This window comes from Alexandromys fortis, unplaced genomic scaffold (genome assembly GCF_014885135.2).
Source record: "Alexandromys fortis isolate MF-2015 unplaced genomic scaffold, M_Fortis_MF-2015_v1.1 scaffold_1, whole genome shotgun sequence".
In the NCBI taxonomy this organism is placed as follows: domain Eukaryota; kingdom Metazoa; phylum Chordata; class Mammalia; order Rodentia; family Cricetidae; genus Alexandromys; species Alexandromys fortis.
The window spans coordinates 37334377-37354986 of NW_026067927.1; the positions used below are offsets into that span (position 1 = coordinate 37334377).

Here is a 20610-nt window from a genome sequence, read left to right on the forward strand (position 1 = left end):
ACGGGGTAACAAAGAGATAAGAGTCAAGGAAATCCGCTAAGATGTGGGAAGTGGCTGTTTCTCAACAGTAAAATGACACCCGTTTCCCCCTTCCACGCCGCCTTGTTTTCCTTCAACATCTTATCATTCCGCCTCGGTAGCAAGGTCACTGAGGTCACGGCTGGGGAGACACCGCTGCCAGCCTGGTCCTTCAGCCCCTCTTCTCCTTTATGGCAGAAGGCATCAGACCTCTCCAGGGGAGACACAGGCCACAGAGGAGGAAAGGGGCACCTCGTGAGAGCAGCTGACCTGGAGGCTGGGACGCCTAGACCTGCACTCAGCTGTCCCCTCTGGGTGACCCTTTCTCTCTCCCATTCCTGGAGGGAGGGAGTTGGGATGATTCAGAGGTCCCATGGGGACAGGCTGCATCCCTTCTGCTGGGGCCTTAGTCCCAGAGACACTGGTCGGAAGTCCAAAAGAGTGTCTCAGTGAATGGGACATGCAGCCAGGTTGTGGGTCCAGGGCTGGACCTGGAGAGTACAGACTTCATGAGGCCGAGAACGGCTGAGTCTTGCTCTGGCCGGTGCTCGAGGCTGCTGATGCTGGTGGTCTCTCGGCAGATAACCGATGTCAGATCCAGCCAGGGGTTGTTTATGCAGGGCAGCCAGTGGTTCCCAGCAGTTGCCCTAAACTAGCAGCAGATGGTGCTGCTGAGCCAACAATGGCTGGCATCGGTTGTGGGATTTGGAAAATCAGTAGGCGCCAAGCTGCTTCGCTTTCCTTTCCCCTGGGGTCAGCAGCGGCTGGTACCTCCAGGACCCTGAGATGCCCTGTTCCACCACCATGTCCGTCCCACTACGGAGGGAGTCAGCGGTCACCCAGGCATGCCCCAGCAGCTCTTCCACCGCCCTCACCCCTTGGCAGCCTGCTCATAGACACGGTGGAGAGCCACACTGGGCTCGGGCAGCTGCGTCTCTAGAGCCTCGGCTCTCACAAGCACCCACCATGACAAGCACACGGGCTCCCAGCCCTAGAGATGACACGTCCCCAACTGTTAGTATAATGAAGCTTTGAACAACGGAATCCGGGACAGGCTCCACAGAGAAAGGAATTTGAGGACAGTGATCTGAACACCACGCTCATCTCAAGCCCAGCACTGTCCTTCCCAGAAACACACGCAGCAGTTACTGCCGTCATCTAGGGCCTCTAGCCAAGGATGGGCCAGGTGACGTCTGCCCCAGCCACCTTCTGAGCAACTGGTGGGGGAAAGACATCGCCGCAGGCATGGCCGAAGCTGCAGGGCTCCAACATGGGTTGTCTCGGGGTACAGTGTCAGGCTGTCCCTGGCTCTACCAGGGGTTGTCTCAGTGCACGATGTCAGGCTGTCCCTGGCTCCACTGTGGGTTGTCTCAGGACACGGTGTCAGGCTGTTGCCTCTAGCTCCACCGTGGGTTGCCTCAGTGCCCTCTGTCGGCCTGTTTCTATATACATAGGCCTTTAGCACTTGCTGCCATGCCCCAAGTCACCATTTGGAATTTTAGAAGGTACAAAGAAGGTGCAAAAGCTATAATTACTAAATGATCGGGCAAGGGGGAAATCACAGGATTTTCGAATGGAACTTGGAGAATGGAGGCAGCCCATGCACAGCATGGCTGGGGGACTAAATGCCAAAGATGGCGAAGGGGGCTGCCCAAGATGAGGTCAAGCACACTCAGCTCTAAAGCTCAGGCTTCTTGACTTCATTCATGGGGGGGCCAAGTTGTCAGGATTAGCAGAGACAGCTTCCCAAAAGAACTCCAAAAACATGCTTCTAAAATAGAATCATTCCGACTTTCAACTTCACAGCCCATCAGTGTGTACACAAAACTTCTCTTTAAAAAAATGTAAACAGCCTAATTTTTACAGAATGCTAAGGATGGAGATATATGATGTCATAATCCAGTCTCCAGGAGTAGATGGGACAGCACAGAAAAAACGAACACAGGTAACTCTATGGAGAGTATGTGGTTTCTCATCTCAGGAATCAGACCACCTTCCCACCAGCCCCAAACTGAGAATCAGCTCAGTCTCCAGGAGCCCCAGGAACTGTGGCCAAGGCCTTGCTTGCTCCCCCAGACGGTGAGCCCCTGGGACGGTGGAGGAGACAAAAGAGAGAGGAAGGGGCTGTTAAGCAGTTCCTGAGCTCCTGGGCTTCCCCACACAGCAGAAACAGAAAGTCATTTGGGATGTCTTTCTCTCACCATGTTGGAGAGGAAGGAACAAGGCAAGGAAAAGTAGGGAAAGGGACCTAGGCTTAGCTCCAGCCATAAACGCCAGCTTCAGGCAGGCGATGATGCTCACTGGTCGAGGACTAAAAAGCCTCACCGAAAGTTTCTAATTCTATACTTGGACAAAGTGATCCACCTCTGAGGTCTAATCAGTATCAGGAAGCCTTTTAGGGCTGAGGTGGGGAGTAAGAAGTCAAAGGCCTCGGCCAGGTGCGCCTTGCCATCCCAGTACGCGGAGGCTGAAGCAGGAGGTTGTAAGTCTGAGGTCAGCCTGGGCTGCAGAGTGAATGTCAGAGGAAGGAGGGGGAATGTTTGTATCATGACAGCGCCTGGCTCACAGAGGCCTGGACTTCCAGAGACATAGGTCCAAGTACAAACAGAAGGGATGCCCTGGTGTAGTCTGGGCTATTGGTAAGCTTGGAGTCTGCCTGGGCCATAGAAGAGTTGTCTAAAACAGAAACCAGCAGTAATAGACATGGAAGACATTACCCCTTCCGTACTGATCAACGAGTCCCTGGGAAAGGCAGATCCCTGTGTGGGCACAGCTGTAGGTGTAGGGGTGGGGTTACCAAAGGAAAAGAGAAGGGATGCGGGAAGTAAGGTGCAGTTCCGTTGTCTGTCTCTAGTCCCAGCCATGAACAAAGTAGACACAGCATGCACACACGGCAGTCTCCTGTACCCCAATGGTCTCCTGTACCCCTATGGTCTCCTTACCCCAAAGCTCTGCTATACCACAAAGCTCTGCTGTACCCCAAGGCTCTCCCAAACCCCAAGGCTCTCCCGAACCCCAAGGCCCTCACGTACCAGCGCCACTGCGTCGGGTGCTCATGTCTGCCACATATATCCACTCGTTGGTGGCTGGGTTGTACTGCTCCACGGTGCTCAAGCACTGCCTGGAAGCCCCATCGTAACCCCCGACAGCATACAGCTTCCCTGGAATAGACAAAGTGACTGAGGATGGTGCCAGTGGCACTGACTTGGAGCGGAGGCTCGGCTGGCACTCCGTGTTTAACCCACTGAGGTACCTTCGCCTCATTCAGAGTTCTCGGTGGACCCAGCTTATTCTCCAAACACGGGGTGTATCTCCCTCACATTCCTACCTTCTCTCTGCTCTGAAGCCCTGAGATACTGAGAAGCGATGCTGAAGCTCTTTCTAAAAAGGGGCCCAGGAACCCAGCACGGAAGACTCGCTTGGCATCACCAAGGTTCAAAGTAGTCTAGCTTGGAGAACTAGGTTAAAGCGTGTGGCGCTAGAAGCTATGAGGCTCTCAGACATGATCACACCCCCAACTGTCTGGTTCTAGGCTCACAGTGACAAGCAAGAAGAACTGGGGGAATATTCTTCTGTGAGAACCTGAGCCTGGCCCTGGTCGCACCTCCAGAAACCCTGGCCGGTAGCACAGGCAAAAGAAGGGTTCTGTGCACTCTGGGGGAAGAAGCGGGGATCTTTCTCCAGTCACCTCTGTTCTCTGAGCCATATCAGAACGCCGAAGCATCATCAACTGCTTTTCCTATGTTCACTGGAGCTCTGCCTGCATGTCTGTGAGGGTGCCAGATCCCCTGGAACAGGCAGGGATGAGCTGCCATGTGTGTGCTGGGAACTGAACGAAGGATCTCTGGAAGATCAGTCAGTGCTCCTAACCGCTGAGCCACCTCTCCAGCCCTTATCGACTATTTTTAAATAAAAATAAAATCACATTAAGCTCCTGTGGGAGAGTCATTCCCAGCTGAGGCCAGAGGATAGAAGTGGGGTACAAACAGGAAGGGGAAAATCTGACCTATGTGAGAACAAGGTTTCAAACACATGAGGCTTAAATCTTCTTGCCTTAGATCCAATAGGAGACGGGAGAGAGGCCCTACCTCTATGGACATCAGATCTACAGGACACCATGACACTAGCTTCAGGGTAAACACAGACACGGGCAAATCTATTTAACAGAATTACTCAATCAAGGATTTGGGGGTCAATATATCAGTCCCTAATACTGTGGGTACAACTAAGATTCAAAAATCCATGGTTATGCTGTTAGCTCCTCAGGTCCAAACAATGCCGTCGCATCAGGGCTATTGATCCAGCAATCCCGCTATCGCAGGATCTTTTCCTCTGAGTCTTTTCAATTGACCTTTCTCACAAAGATCTCATCCACAGCCCCTCCCCCACAAAGTCAAAGCTGACAAAGAAATACACTCGGTAGCCTCTCCAGAGTCCAGGCCACAGACACTGTGCTGGCTCTGGTGGTTCCCAGCGGCTGACACTGTGTGCTGGCTCAGGTAGTCTGGGGCCACTGACACTGTGCTGCCTTGTGTGGTCCTGAGCCAGCGACACTGTGCACTGGCTCCTATGGTCCCAGACCACTGACACTGTGCGCTGGCTCGTGTGGTCCCATCTCTGTAACACGCCATCTCCTCTGTTGAGCACATCCGTCTACACTCCAGCCCGCACTGTACCTTGTCTTATGAGTGGTTCTTCCACGCAGTGAGTAGTAAATTACCCTGCATTCTTAGGGGTCACTCAGACTGCGTAATCTTGGTAGTGAGGTAACAAGACGGAGGAGAGAGAGAATCTTCAAACCCTTGTGAGGCACAACCCACTCCAGTTTCTCCTGCACATTCTTAGAAACACTTTCTGCTGTCCTGAGGCAGCCCACGGCCAACAGAGCTACACCTGTAGGGCCAGCTATTGAACTGCACTTCCGCAAGCAGGCACAGCAGCAAAAGCCCTGGTCCCCAGCAGTATTTTAAATCTCCACCATCAAGGCACCTCCTCTGACCTTCAACCTTGTCCCAGCTAAAGCAAAAGGCCACTCAAGGTCTCTCCTGGAGAGCATTCCCGAGGGCCTGCTATTTTTAACCTCTGGTCAATTGTTTGATGTTCCTGGCTAAAGAACAAGAAGGGAAAGGAGAAGGTGACCGACAGAGCTCTTGGATCTGGCTGGCGGGTCAGTTTCGGTCCCACCAAGAGAATGAGACCTTGAGAAGCAGTTCCTCCTGAGAGGGACAGGATCCTGGCCTCGCCAAGATGGCTATGCTGGGATAATATACCTTCAAGTGAAATTTTCAAACTAATAACAGTGTACAGGCTGAGAAACGCTGGGAGAAAACGCAGCCGTCATCTATACTAGTCAGTTTTGTCAGCTTGAAAGAGGAACCCTCAGCTGAAGAACTGCCTCCTTCAGACTGGCCTATAGGCATGTCTGTGGATCATTTCCTTGATGGCAAACTGAGGCAGGAGGGCCCAGCCCACCATGGGTGGTGCCGTGAGCGTGCCATGGAGAGCAAGCCAGTAAGCAGCTCCCCTCCATGGTCTCAGCTTCAGTTCTTGCCTTGGGTTCCTGCTTTGACTCTCCTTAATGGTGGACTGTGACCTGTAAGCCAAACAAACCCTTCCTTCCCCAAGTTGCTTGTGGCCAGTGTTTTAGCAGAGCCACAGAAAACAAACTAAGACACCACCTCACTGCATGTTAGGCTCATGTGTGCATATGTCCATGTGTACACATGTGTACCTGTGTATGTGTGTGCGTGTATATGTGTGTTGGTGTATGTGTGTATGCCTTCATGGGTGCACATGAAGCATCCATGCATATCTGGATGAGCAGACATCAGTGCAGACTAATAAATCTTTATTGGTCCATCATCTCTAACATTTTAAATCAACTCCATACTCTCTGCATTGGTACTGAGCTCACACATGCGCACCCATCAGCATTTGAGGATGGTTTCCTGATCTAGATTAGGAGTCAGAAGACCTGGGTTTGAGGCCTGCTCTGCTGTTGACTGTCATAATACAAGCGCTTTATCGGCCCTCGCCAGGACTGCTTTACCAGTTGAGACCTATGGTCTTCCAGAGGGCTTGGGAGAATAAGGAAGAGAAAGGTGTTTTATAGATTTCTGAGTATTGTCTGGTCAGGCCTCGGGTCTCACCGCTCCCTATGCCTGAGCCATACCCCACACCAAGTCTGTCCTGCGACCTGAGCTGTGTCAGACCTGAAGAAAAGTAGCCTGCCTTCCCCATTGCCCTGTCAGCATGCAACACGTGAAGGTGAGCAGGGGATTAACAAGCAGAACTAACGCACCTGACTTTATACGTGGACTCTGGGCTCCCTACTTCCTTCCCATCCCCCACTATTAGCAAAGATACTGACAGGTGGCCAAGGGACAGGTGTCACTCTCCCCTGCATCTCTGCTTTCTCTCCTGACCTCCTGAAGCCCCTTTCAGCCCTCTTGAGTCCCAGCCCTCCTTGTCTGTTAACTAGAGACAATGGGACCAAACTCAGACCTGGATAACGGGGCCACAATAGAAGGAGCTTCAAGCACAATGCTGGACTCGGGACAAGACCCAGCCACAGGTTAGGGCAGGACCAGCCACCACCCTCTGCTGCCTCCTTACCCTCCACAACACCCACTCCCACGCTGCTCCGCCGTGTGTTCATTGGTGCCACGAAGAACCACTCATTGGTCTTGTAGCTGTAGGCTTCTACTGACGCCAGACCTAGGGAGAAGAGAATCACGAAATTCCTACAGCCGTGGGCCTCACCCTGCTCTGTGAGGAACAGTGAGGCCAGGAAGGGGCCAAGCCGGGACTACAGACTCGATGTTCAGCCTGGTACGCCTCTGCCTATCATGTGGCTATGGTAACTCCTCAGGCTACATAAGGCAATCACTGACCACCGAGGTATGACATATCGGGAATCTGGTGACAGCAAGGGGTACACCTGAAGTGCGCTATAGATGCACACATTAAACTTACAGAATTGGAACCTTCGATCCCAAGTAAACGCCCGAGGATGTCTCACTGAACACCAGTCTGGATCCCTTTTCCCACATCTTCTCCCACTTTACAAGCTGGATGGCTAAAAATGTACCTCCCGAGATCCCCTGCAGCTAGGCGTCATTGAGCCCTAAGTAGAAATCTGGGGGGAATTTCTAGGATGGCTTTCTCATTTCTGATACAAGGCGACCCCTTCCTGCTTCTTGCTACCAAGGACACAAATGCCCTATCTGGAGTTATAGCCACTCTGAGGTTATCATGGGGAAAGCCAAGAGAAGCTTAGAGAATTTGGCCCCAGTATCCATGTACAGTCAGACCAAGTTGGGAAAGTGGCCCCTGGACTCTGTGTTTCCTCTCTGGATACAACAAAACCCCCTTCACAGGCACTGTAAGCAAGTCCTGCCGAAATAATCCCCAGTGCCCATCCTAGACCACACTCACTGAAGAGCCTTCAGAGAGGTGTTTGATAAATAATTAAATTCAGCTTTTCCCTCCCTGGGGCCAAAGACTATCATGGTAGTTTGGGGTCGCCATCTTCGGTCATCCGCCTGATCACGTCAGTACAGATAACAATGCCTCTCCAAAGTCACAATCCACTAACAGTTCAGACTGAATGTGTATGGGTGTTCACCTCCACGTCTGTCTGTGTACCACATACGTGTGGGGTCCATGCAGGCCAGAAGGGGGCATCAGATGCTCTGCAACTGACGCAAGGTTATACACGGCTGTAAGCCGCCTGCCACATGGATGCTTGAAAAAGAACCTGTGTCCTAGGGAAGAGCAGCCGGTGCTCTCTCCAGACCCCAGGTTGACATTTTGAAGGGAGATAAAATCTGGGAGTGAGGTGCCCTCTGGGGGCAATAGAGTGAGGTGCCCTCTGGGGGCAATAGAAAGAGCAGTGACCAATCAGGCAACTGTGCCTGCTCAGAGCCAGGTGCCTTCCCCTTAAGCCAGAGGTTCTTCAACGGCTCAGTAAGGTGCTCAGTCTAGACTCCTGAGGCTCTTCCAGCAGGACACTTTCCCTTTCTCTGTCTGATCCTCTGAGGAAACAGGCTACTAGGCACGGGAGAGGTGAGAGGGGGGCCTTCTGAGTATTAACCTCCTCAGAACCCATCATATCATGGAGCAGATATGGACTCAGTCCACACAAAGGCTTGCTTCTGGTGGACGGTAGTTAGGAGTTTAGATCCTGAAGGCCCTGGAGGCCCATGTTTATGCTGAAGTCTTGCCCTTGGGTAGTGGTGCTGCGGAAGTGGTGGGACCATTGGGAGAGGGTCCTTAGCCACTGGGGTGACCCTTGAGGCCTTCCTGTTGCTTCCCGGCTAGTGATGTGAGCAGTTCCATGTATGAACATCACTGTACCATGGTGAACGGCCTCACCACAGGTCCACACAGGTCTGTGGACTTGAACCTGCACCGCTGTAAGTCACAAGGTATCTTTTCTGTGAAGATTACGTCAGTATTTCCTGACAGTGAAGGAGAGCTCACTGAGTCTGAGGGACTCATGCCTGGGGCATTGCTACAAATGCCAGAGGCTAGCCAAGAACTGACCGAGCAAAGCAAAACCGCCCAGAGAAGAGAGTACGGCAACCCTCCCTGGACCTACCGGTGCTGCCGTCAAAGCCTCCGACTGCATAGAGGAGGTCATTGAGCACGGCCGCACCCAGCGTGCTCCGGCGCTCCTGCATGCTGGCAATGGACGTCCACTGGTCCTTCACGCCGTCATATACATCCACCGTCCGCACCCGCAGAGAACCGTTAAAGCCACCCACGGCGTATACGTGGCCAGCCATGAACACCACGCCTGCAATGGAAGGAAACCAAGTGTGAGACTCAGGAAGAGGGCCGCCTGCCCAAGCTGATGTCTGACGTCAAGGAAGCAAGGTGGGCTTACAACCGACTCCCGATGGAAGGCCACCTCCAGCTCTAGATATCTGCGAGGAACTATGGGACTCCGATTTCTTCTCCTATTTGTTTCTCTAGCTTTGCCTGGTTTGAGTAAACTCATGAATTGGCTTAAACCCACAAGCATGTAAGAACTGACCTCAGAGTAAGCGGTAGTAATGTGCTGTGCACACCTGCGGGTGGGAGGGGCGGGGAGTCTGCAGAAGGAGCCGCACAAGGCAGAGAGCAGCTGGGGAGAGGCTGCTTGGAACTCTTGTTGGGGGGGGGGGGGCTTACCTGCTCTGCATCTCCTGGAAGGAAGCTCAGCTATCTGGTCCCAGCGGCCCTCCTCAAAGTCATAGCACTCCACGCTGCGGATTGCCTTAGGTGCTTGGCCACCAACCACAATCATGACCTCCAGAAAGACAAGCACACGTTAACTAGATCTGCCCAGCACTCACGGGAGTGGATGGCCAATCTGTGGCACATCCACGCGCTGCCTGCCAGTTTGCAGAATTACACACAGAAAGATGCTGCCCTAGTCACTGAGGGTGGTTACATATTCAAGGAAAGACAGCCACGCACCACAGATGGGCCCACACTTTGCAAACACGCCCTCTCTGGGTGATGCCGCAGTAAGGAACGCATCTAATACAATCTCGGTACACACAAGATGGAGGCAGAGGAGCACGATTTTTACATTGAGGCAAACAACTATATTTGGGATGGGAAGCCCAGATTCTGGGTACATTTTTAGGATACTGTATTACTCATAAGTTTTTCTGAGTATCTGGACTGTAGAGGGTACCCAGTACCTGCATAAAGAAAAAATAATATTTTTTAAGCACTGCTTCGTGGCGGTTATCGAGTTAGGTGACTGACAGCTCTGGAAACCGGTGCTCAAAGGGCTTTCATTCCCCTCCGGGGGAAGGTCGTAGCTAACACAGCCAGGCACACGAAGTGTGTTGTCATTTGCTTGTCAGTGATTGACAGATGAGGGATGTAAAGAAGTTCAGAAAACACATGTAAACAGCCAGAGGTCACTCAGCAAGGGGAGGCAGAGCAGGCAGGGGAACCCAAGGCCACCTGACCCGGAGGGGAGGCTGCCATGGCTTCTCCTCACCGTCAACGCTGCCCCCTGCATGCTGACCTTCATTCAGGAGTCACAGAAACCAATTCAGTGGGCTGTGACCAGAACACATCAAACTGAACAGCTCAGAAAATACACAGCCAGGGTATTGGTTTATGAAATATTTGTTCTGGTTATACATATTTGGACGTCTATTTTGAATAGCAATTCATATGTATTTCTGCTGCAAGGTGTGCTCAAGCCAAAGGAAAGCCATGTTCTCGCTGCGTTAATGAGCTGTACGTCAGTGGCATTCACGCTCTCAAGCCATTGCTCATGCTATTAAATAAATAAGAGTCAAAATGACAAAGATAACAGTAGCCTGGATATTTTGATAAACGTGGGCAAGCTCGCACTGCCCCCATCATGGTAGTACCCCTTCCTGCCATTTCCACACCCTTCTTAAGAGGTGGGGACGTGTGGACGTCTCCACTAGCCAACGTAAGCCACGGGGTTGATGTAAGCCTGTCAGTCCTCACACAAACTGCTGGGCCCCACCCCATTTCCCGTGTAGCAAGTCCAGGATTTGTCTGAGGGTCTGTTTGCAAAACAGCCCGGGAGATGCCAAGGCCCTGCTCTACAGAACTCAGGCAGTGAGAAGCACAGTTTTGACCCCTGGCCTGTGGGAATTTCTTGATGGCATGCCGTTAACAATGTCTGCCACGCTGAACTATCACAGTGCTTTCTACTGCCTCACAGCGTGTTACTGGAGAGAGGACAGGTGGTCTATGCAGCCATGTGCATTGACAGGAGTGCAAACCTCAGGGACAGGAAATGCCCAGCGACAAGCATTGCACATTGTCAGGCGCGACACCGACTCCCTGCTGTCCGTGTCATTGGTCGCTGCTCGTTAGAATTGGTTCACCAGGGTCTGTGACCCAAAAATAGGTCACAAACTCTTCAAGATCAGGAGTCACTGACCTCTAATCCTTTCCAAAGCAAACCAAAAGACACAGGCCTGGCCTCACTGCGGTGCTCCCAGACCAGGACACAGGCCTCACTGCTGTGCTCCCAGACCAGGACACAGGCCTCACTGCAGTGAGTGCTCCCAGACCAGGACACAGGCCTCACTGCGGTGCTCCCAGACCAGGACACAGGCCTCACTGTTGTGCTCCCAGACCAGGACACATGGGCCTCACTGCGGTGCTCCCAGACCAGGACACAGGCCTCACTGCTGTGCTCCCAGACCAGGACACCGGCCCCACTGTTGTGCTCCCAGACCAGGACACATGGGCCTCACTACGGTGCTCCCAGACCAGGACACAGGCCTCACTGCTGTGCTCCCAGACCAAGTCTTCATGCCCCTCTCCTGCAAGCCTCAGCTTAGAGTCCTCAGTTTGGAGACAGCAGCACCCTTTGCGGAGAAAAGTTAGATTGTACATCTCTTCCCACCACATCTTGTTTAAATGGCAGCCATGGGCAGGTCCATGGGGTTGCAGGGTAGGTAGGGGATGTTAATGTTAATGAACTCAGCTTCTTGGCAAACTCCAGACAAGGCCAACTCCCTCCTCCAGGGCAACTCTAAAGACTATGTGCCCATGAACCTTCCTAAAATATGCCTTACGTATCTCACTGTCGTCTAGGTTAGCCCTAAACTCTTAGACTCAAGCAATCCTCCTGCCTCAGCCTTGTGAAACTACAGCCACATGCCATCTCATTCTGTCCATGGGATGAGCCTGGGCAAGGATGGGGATGCAGGACTCGTAAGGAGTTGAAGAGCAGGTTCTAGGCTAACAATAACGCTTACTGACCAGCGTGTAATCCTAAAAACTGTGATGTACTTGAAAGACTTGCAGGTGCCCAGGAGTCCTGACCCCAGGTCTCAGTTGTCACTATGGTGAAAGTACAGTTCTACTCACTGGAGATTTCTGGTTGACTGAACATGGGCAAGCTGAACTCCACCACCAAAGAGATGGTTATTAGGCACCTCCCAAGGAGAATACTACCACTATGGAAGGTCAAAGGGCCATTTACTTTAGTGCGGTTTCTTAGCCTGGTTTCTTAGAACATGAAAGGCCAACATAATGAGTTTTAAACTCCATGCGATGCTTGTTCGCCCCCGCCATCCTGCCTCACACACTGGAGCAACTGGCAAACAGGACCAGGCTTTCCAGCCCATGTATGGATCAAGACTCTAACCCTGGCCACAGGGAATGTCCACTCAGGTCAGAGGAACCTGGGCTGTGCACACTTTCTTCATGGGGTAAGAGCAGAGTGTGTCCAAACTCTCTTCCATGACAGGTGAGCTGGGCGGAAGGCAGGCCCAGCCAGTCGGTCCCTCGGGCCAGGGCAGGAAGCGAGTCTCTCTTACCCTGGTGCGTGGGGCCGCAGGGCTAACACCAAAACATTCATCCGAAGGAAGTGTGTCCAGTAGAGTAGAAGACTGGTCCATGCAGGTTCCTAAGCAACAGGTGCCCCTGGCAAGAAGTGACAGCAAGATGCAGAAGCAATAGGGGTCTGAAGGCAGACCGCGTGAGAGCGAGGCCCAGAGAGAGAGAGAGAGTAAAAGATTGGAGAGCCAACGGGCGTTGGGGTCAGACACATCTCGGCTTAGCTATGAGCCCATCACTAGTCAGCTGTGGACCACAGGCAAGACTTTCTGCCTTGCTAGGCCTCGTTTTCGTTATCTGAAAACTGGGTTGTTTCTCTCACAGTGTCTGTAGGCCTAAGGATGTCATGTGTGTCTTCCAAGGCTTAGGGAACAGCCGGCAGTGTTGATAGGGAAAACACTGCGTTTCATCATTGACGCCTGGAGACTTTGCTAAAAGAGACAACTGAAAACGTAGAAAAGAAATACCCACGAGCCTTGAATGAGAGAGGGAGGTACATGGGCACCCAGGGGTCATGGTGAGGGCTCTCAGGATCCCAGGGTGTTTGATGGGGCATGGAATAAGATGGAAGAGAGGCAGTGCCAATCAAGGGACGTGGGCCAGGTGTGAGGTCACCCTAGCCACCTGCCAGCAGCCTCTGCTTCTAACAGCTTTTATCTGAGAGCAGGACAGTTCAATTCAGGAGCAGGCTGCCCTCGTCCATCCTGCATGGCTTCTGTAACATTTCAAAAGGGGGTGGAGGGAGGCATCTCCCAGAGTCACAGCAAAGTCTCTTGCTCAGCACATTTCCAAAGGTCTCCTTTGCACCTCCTAGTGGCTGATAATTTTTTTTTCTGCTGCCATCTGTGGAGTTGGGCAATGCAGGCAGGCTCTGAGACTGAGAGACAGCCTCTGGTTGTCCATAGCAACCCAGCCTCAGGGAGTGTGCTGGGCGCCAAAGGTATGGGAGCCAAGAACATGCCATTCGCTGTTCCTGCTGGAGGGTGTCAGGATGTTCGCCTGTCCCCAGCTCAGGAACACTCTCCTGCCACCCTCTGCAGCTGTCTCCAGGAGTTCTATTCCTTTCAGGACGTGGCTAGCAGACAGAGCCACTGCTGGGAAGTGCAGGGAGAGTGTGAATCCCTCTCCATCACTCCGTTTCTCCAAGTTCAGTATATCAGAAGCCTGTCCGAGCTGAAATTCTGACAGCCCAAGCCAGTCTGCCCTCGGAGGAACTCCAGGTAGCCCAAGGATCTCCTCTGCAACCTCAGTCATTCGCAAATTCCCTTGCCATCTCAGAGAGTTTCCCAGAGGGCAGAATTCAGGAGTCTTCCCACAGAGGACTAAGGTGAAAGGGCGTAGGGGCCATGCCATAGAGCGGTTTGGAGCTACTCTCCCTCGGCTTAAATCTCAGCCCCACCATCCACTGGGCAGACAAAAGGGCAGACATATTCTGACCCTTCTGCAAGTCCCCTGCTCTTATTGTGTGTGCTATCTTAGGGATTTATGTCTATCAAAGAAAGTAGCAGGAGGGATGGGGTGGTGATTCTGCCATGGGGTGCAGCAAGCCAAGGCTTCTGTCTGAAGTATGCCCCCTCACTTCCATGTGGTAGAGCTCCTCACTGGAGAAGCCAGCTACCTTGCACCAAGGCCCAGGAGGCAAGAAACCAAGTCTGCCAATGGCTGTGTGAGTGAAGTCTTCCCCAGACGAGCCTTTGGATGGCTGTAGCCATGACCTCCGGCTTGGCTTTACTAGAGACCAGAGCCTGCACATCCCCCTGGGACACCTGCCCACAGAAGCTGAAAGACACTCGGTATTTGTTGTGCTGAGACAGCAAGGAATATGGAAACAGATAAAGTATAAATCTATGGGGAGTCGGCAATGTATCTGAAGGGTCACCTTTCCCCATCTTCAAAATGGGTGGCTTACGACTGTGAAAACTCTCTGCGCAGAAACCCGAGCGCCTAGCCCAGCGCTCGGCACCTTTGCTCGGTAACTGAGACCCATTGGAGGGACTGTCAGCCCTCGCACTGCCATGGACAGTCACTCAACCCTACGGAATCTCAGTGTTCTCCACCAGCATCCAGACTTATTACAAAGACCAAATAAGATAACGAATACTTCGTGCTCAGCAGAAAACACAGAGAGGCTGCCTAGCAACTGCCATGCAAGCAATATTCTGTGTCATCGTGGACACTTTGTGTGACCACGACAGTGACCCAGAAAGAAGTAAGATATAAAGTACCCATCACCCTAAGTCGCCCTCAGAGAGTGGGAGCCAGTGTCCAGACATGAGCTCCATAGACAGTCTGCATTAACTCTGGGCACTCAGCCTGGGTACCAGCCCAGAAATAAACAAACAATAAATTCCTCTTCTTCTACTCCATGGTACTAGAGCATCTTGGGCATCCTTTATTATGGCACTCGGATAACATAACTGTCCTGCACATCTGTCTCCCCTCCCTTTACCTGGGAGTCTCTTGAAGAGCGGACAGCTACGAGTCTGTGCACACTGCAACCTACCCCGTGCTGGGCCACTGTGGAAAGGCACTAAATGAATTGATTTCCACATGACAGCTGACAGCCGAGAGCAGACTGGAGTCTGAGGTCTGTTTATTTCATCTAAGTATCTTCTAGTCTCCCAGGGATGGTGGCTAGGTTCCCTCAGGGCTGGATGGTTTTGTGAGCTGTGCCGAATATTCTATAATGTGGGGTGCACGTCCTTACTGCACCTGTGCAAAAACACGTGTGTGGGCAGTGAAGGCAGGGGAAACAAATGAGAGGCAAAAAAAGAGGTCAGTGCTAAATCCCATACCATGGCTCCTTTTTAAAAAAAATATCTATCATTCACGAGAACCTTCACTATCGGCCACTCTGTGCCAGGATCTGGGCCGTGTGCCAAGGACACCAGCGGACACTGCCTGCTGCACCAAACATGCAGCTTAGTGAAGAGTGCACACTGCAGAAGGGAACCCTAAATAGTTGGCAAAGCCTCAACCCTGGGTGCACACGTGCTCCCAAAGCCAACATCTTTACAGACAAACGTTTACGTCACCAACACAGCCATTAAATACCCTTCCCCATCAACTGTATTTCCATGCACGAGTGATAAACTAACAAAAGTCAGATCTCAGAAGGAAGACATTGTGGTATGAAGGATCGGCACTAAGTCTCCTAAGCACACTGCTTGTGTGAGGCCCTAGGCTACTCCCAGTACTGCCAAAAGAAAGAGAACAAAATACCCATGAATAAAACTGACAGCAAGCAAGCAAAAGCCATGCGTGGACAAGAGAAAACATCACTGAGAGAAGTCACGGAGCTAGTAAACAGGGACAGACGCATGGCAGACCGCCAGATAATTCCTGCATCAACCTAGAGACGGACTCCAACCCTGGTGAAAAGGAGCCGACTCTGAAATAAGCGGACACCACAGCCAAGAACAAAACTGAGGCATCAGTGGGACCTCGGGATTTACGGTCCATGAGAGAGGTCATGTGACTCACACGGGGCAGACAGAACACACAAGACGCAGAGTATAAACCCAGAAACAGGCCAAGTGTACAGCTAAAGGGGCAAGGACTGAGGGGGGAGGGTCCCCCCAGCCTGTGGCATGAACATATTCTTATCAGAATAAATGAAACTTGATCCTTACTTAATATAACATATTTTGATCCTCTGAGAAAGAGCCATAGATTTAAATGTATAGGTTCCAACTTACAGGGGAAAAAAGTGTAAGTTTGGGGAAGAGCTGTTTGTTTTCAGCTTAAACTCAAAATAAACCACCACAGAAAGAATTTGAAACTGTTGGCACCTGCTATTCAGAGCATACTTTGGGAGACAGTGTGGAGACTCCACAGAAAGTTAAAAATAGCTCCGACATATGATCCAGCAATCACATTGCCACATATGTATCCAAGGAGCGTGAAGCCAGCTTGTCAAGAAGACACTGTCACTGTGGTGAGAACTACAGCCGTGTCCGCGGTGGCCTCAGCCTGTACCATGACAAGACAAACAGAAAACGGGACACAATGTGGCGGGATAGTATTCAGGCTGGGAGAAGAAGGAAATCTCGTCATTTGCAACATGTTTGAAGTCAGAGGGCCTAGCACTAGGATAACCCAGGCACAGAAGGACAGACAGAAGGACAGCTCTCACCTACACGCAGAGTCCAAAGCAGGCTAACTCAGAGACAGAGTTACAGCCATTACAACAGGCAGGGGGGAGGGAAGGTGGCTGGGGAGCCGTTAATTAAAGGGTACAAAGCTTCTGTTTCATGTAGAAAGGCTAATTCCAGAGCTCTGTTCTACAGCATGGTGCCCACAGTTAATAAAATGTTACATTGTTGAAAATCAGTAAGGGTAAAATTTAAATGTTCTCGCCACAAAAAAAAAAAAAGCATATGTGGTCATAATACATGTTGGTTTTTACTCAGTTTTGCCATTCTATAATGTACACATACTTTAAAATATTTTAAATCACTACTATATGATAAACATATACAATTTTTCTTGTCAACTGAAATAGCTAATTCTTATGAATTCCACACTACTGAGAAAACAAAAAGATAAGCATGGGCTGGGAGAAAACACCATGAAGAGCTTAAAACCTCAAACTAAAACTATGCACATACCAAGGCCTGATGCCTTTAATATAGAAAAGGCCCTTAAGATCTACCAGTGAAAAAAAAGCAATCTGTTAGGGACAGGAACAAAGGGCATAAACAGACAGTTCCCCCAAAAAGAAATACAAATAAAAATGACATAAAACCGAGATTAATATCGCTCAAGATCAAAGAGACACAGACAAAAATACGTCATTTAATAAAGAAATATTTAACACAGATATGTTTGCAATACAAAAACAGAAATTGCTTCACAGACTATCAGTGGAGAGTTGTGAGGTACATGAGATACAGACATAAACAAAACACATGTACCCATTACAGTTCAAACGCTGGCTTCGTTCACACGTGCTGGAGGAGACGCAGTTTGCGGCATTTAGTTAAGCGGAGGGCAGAGAAACATAGTTCAGTCCATACAGAAGATCCCACAGACATAAAAATGTACATTTTCAGTTATTCATTAATAAATGATCAGAAATATTTCTGAAAAGAAAACTTGGCAGAGCAGTGGCCACAATGGAGGGAATCCAGGTGGCTTCCACGCTCCTTCTAGCTCTGTGTATTCTTACTAAGATGAAGTAAGTTTATATTTGTGTAATTCAGAAAATGTACATTTCTCCATTTAAAAAATACAGAATGGGCCAGCAAGATGGCTCAATGGGTCACAGTATTTGCCTCCAAGTTTAACAACAGGAGTTCAACCCCAGGGTCCCACATTGTGGAAGGGAGAACGAACTCTCACCATATGTACACACACACACGGACACACATGCACACACACACACACACACAGAGAGGTGGGGAGAGGAGAATGGAATCCCACCAGATGTACACACACATGCACACGCACAGACACAGAGAGGTGGGGGAGAGGGGAGAGAGAGAGTAATCAGATATAATAAAATAAGTTTCAGTTTAATGTTTCAACAAAACAAAAGACATTGAGGGACTGTAAGGCAGATGACCAGAGAGACCAAGTCTCTAACCCTGTTCTTGCACCTATGTGGACGTGGGGTGGCAGGAGCAGCCAGCAAGCGCACACTCAGGTTTGCACAGGAGTAGGGGTGGTTCAGAGAACAGATGTCGGGGAGGATGACCACCACACTGGCTGGGCTGACACTTGGACAAGTCATCCAGCTTCTGCGAACCTCCGGCTCTGTAGGGACCAGTGCTCAGGGTTGTGGAGACTTTTACATCAAACACAGCCACGCTGGCTCATCTAATGTCACCTTGACACAGTTGAAGTCATCTGAGAGGAGGGACCCTCTCAGTTGAGAAAATGCATCTATAAGACTGGGCTGTAGGCAAGCCTGTGGGGCATTCTCTGAATCAGTGATTGGGGGAGGAGAACCCAGCCCAGTGTGGGTGATGTCATTCCTGGACTGAAGTCCTGGGTCCTGGCTGCTGTAGGAAAGCAGTCTGAGCAAGCCATGAGGAGCAAGCCTGTAAGCCGCACCCCTCCATGGCTTCTGCATCAGATCCCACCTCCAAGTCCCTGTCCTGTTTGAGCTCCTATCCTAACTCCTTTCAGTGACGCACAGAGCTGTGGAAGTGTAAGTCAAACAAACCCCTTCCTCCCCACGCTGTAGTTGGTCATGGTGTTTCATCACAGCCATGGTAACCTTGACTAAGACAAGAACTTCATAAAGACCCAGCTGCTTTGTACCAGCTGACACTGCATCTGCCATATCTTTCGTGGTCCAGAGGGATGGGGCTGCGGTAGGATGGTGGGGGCCAAGTAATTAGTGTTGGGCAATGTTAGCAGTTAGCTGGGTTAGTGTTAGCAGCAGGCAAGGAGAGCCAGGAGTTAGCTGAGAAGGGGAGGAGGATCATGGAGTAGGAGTCTAAACATTTTCCTTGTAACACCCTGCTGTGTAGTCTGTGGCTAAAGTGATTCATTCCTGCCTCCCTTCCCTGCTGGTTGACTGAGACCATCCCCCACCCCACCCCTACTCACCCACCCACCCCACCTCATCAATATGTTACTGACAAGCCTGGGGACTCTAGGGACCACCTGTCCCACCTCCCTCATCCCACAGATGAGAAACATGCAGACCAGAGAGAGAGAGCACCAGGCACTCGGCACCCCCACTGACTACTCTGAACCTCAGGATCCCCTAGCACCTTCCTGTCCACAGGTTCTCGGTTCCCCAGCTTCCAGCCCTGCTCCACTGTCTGTCAGTCCTAGCTGTCCCTCATATGGGTTCCCAGGATGAGGAAAGGCACCAAACTGGGAGTGCCCTGACCCCCACTGTGAAGCACGCCCAATCCCCTGCTTCTCTTGGAGCAACACACACAGCGTGGATGTAAAATGGGGGGGGCATCCACCTTATGCTCAGATCTCCTGAAGCCGCTGTCGCCACCTTGGGACTCTAAGCAAAGCAGAGAGAAGTACCGGCGAATTCAAGAGGAGCCAACAGACTCCATCTCTTGGGCCACAAACACAATCCTGAGCCAGAAAGAACTGCAGAGAGAGTGGAAGGCCTCTCCACCTGGACAGTCCTGAGTATCGGCAGAGGCTGGGCCGGGGCTTACCTTGGGCAGGCTGACCGGAGTCCGGGGCTTGGTCCTGGGGTTCTTGATCAAGAGCCTTTGGTCAAGGGGTAGTAGATGGTACTTCATGGCTTCGATGAGGAAATCCTTACAGGTATTATTATTCTTGATCAGAGCCTCCTCCTCGACTGTCTGGGGATAACAGTCCACAGGTGACCCTCCAGCATAGTGGGGCCACGCGTCCCTAGCCTCTCCTCAGGGTGGATCATTCCCAACATTCACTCATTCCTTTCTCTACCACCCCACCCCACACACCAAGGAAGGCCCTCAGAGCCCCACCTCTGATCCCTGTTCCACCACAAAGAATCCCTGATCCTCGATTTCCTCATCTACAAAATGGGCATATCATGGGTACAGACTCAACAGCTTCTATTTGAGGAGCTAGCCCCAAGGAAGACACTGATGAGCACCACAAGGCTCGTGGAGGAACACGAGCAGGTTAAATGGAGGAAGGGGATTCACTTAGCCCTCAAGACAGTCATGTACAAAGAAGGCCTGGCCGAGCCTGCCTGGCCCCATCAGCAGTGAAGAGTGGACATGTGACCAGGGCTAACTAACACCTTCTGGCAGCTTGGGAGCTGGCAGGGAAGATGGATTAAAGAAACAAGGCCCTAGCCTCGAGAGACCTCTTTTTCCCAGACGTAACCTGGGTTACTTTCTCCTTCCCAGTAGGGGAAGAACTGGGCTGGAACAAACATAAAGGGTTGGGATTAAAGAAGTAGGTCGAGGGCACCAAAGCTCAGGCAGCTGGTCCCAAAGAGCCGCTTTGGCTTGAGGTAGAAGCCCCCCTGGGGAGCTGGCACTCAGGTTCAGCTACAGGACAGGGTGAGAAGTAGGCCTCAGACACACATGGTGATGGTGTCCAGAGGTCACCAATGCCACCAAGCTGCACACTTAACAATGATTAGAATGGGGGCTGGAGAGGTGGTTCAGCGGTTAGAGCACTGGCCGCTCTCCCAGAGGACCTGGGTTCCATCCTCAGCACTCACAAGGTGGCTCACAGCTGTCCATAACCCCAGGGAATTCATTGACCTCTTCTGGCCTCCACGAGCACCAGACACACACAAGCACACGTGCAAGCAAAACCTTCATACACATG

General features: G+C 51.3%; 1 protein-coding gene across 2 annotated transcripts in view; it reads right to left on the reverse strand.

Moving 5' to 3' along the window:
• Klhl3 (kelch like family member 3) overlaps positions 1–20610 on the reverse strand; it is a 106627-nt gene that overhangs the window by 8856 nt on the left and 77161 nt on the right. For both annotated transcript variants that reach the window (XM_050144405.1, XM_050144404.1), the window contains 5 exons: positions 19494–19643; positions 9196–9313; positions 8621–8818; positions 6634–6735; positions 3051–3179 (listed from right to left, as the gene is read on the reverse strand). In XM_050144405.1, the coding sequence (XP_050000362.1) occupies positions 3051–3179; positions 6634–6735; positions 8621–8818; positions 9196–9313; positions 19494–19643 (697 nt within the window). The remainder of the gene's footprint in view (positions 1–3050; positions 3180–6633; positions 6736–8620; positions 8819–9195; positions 9314–19493; positions 19644–20610) is intronic.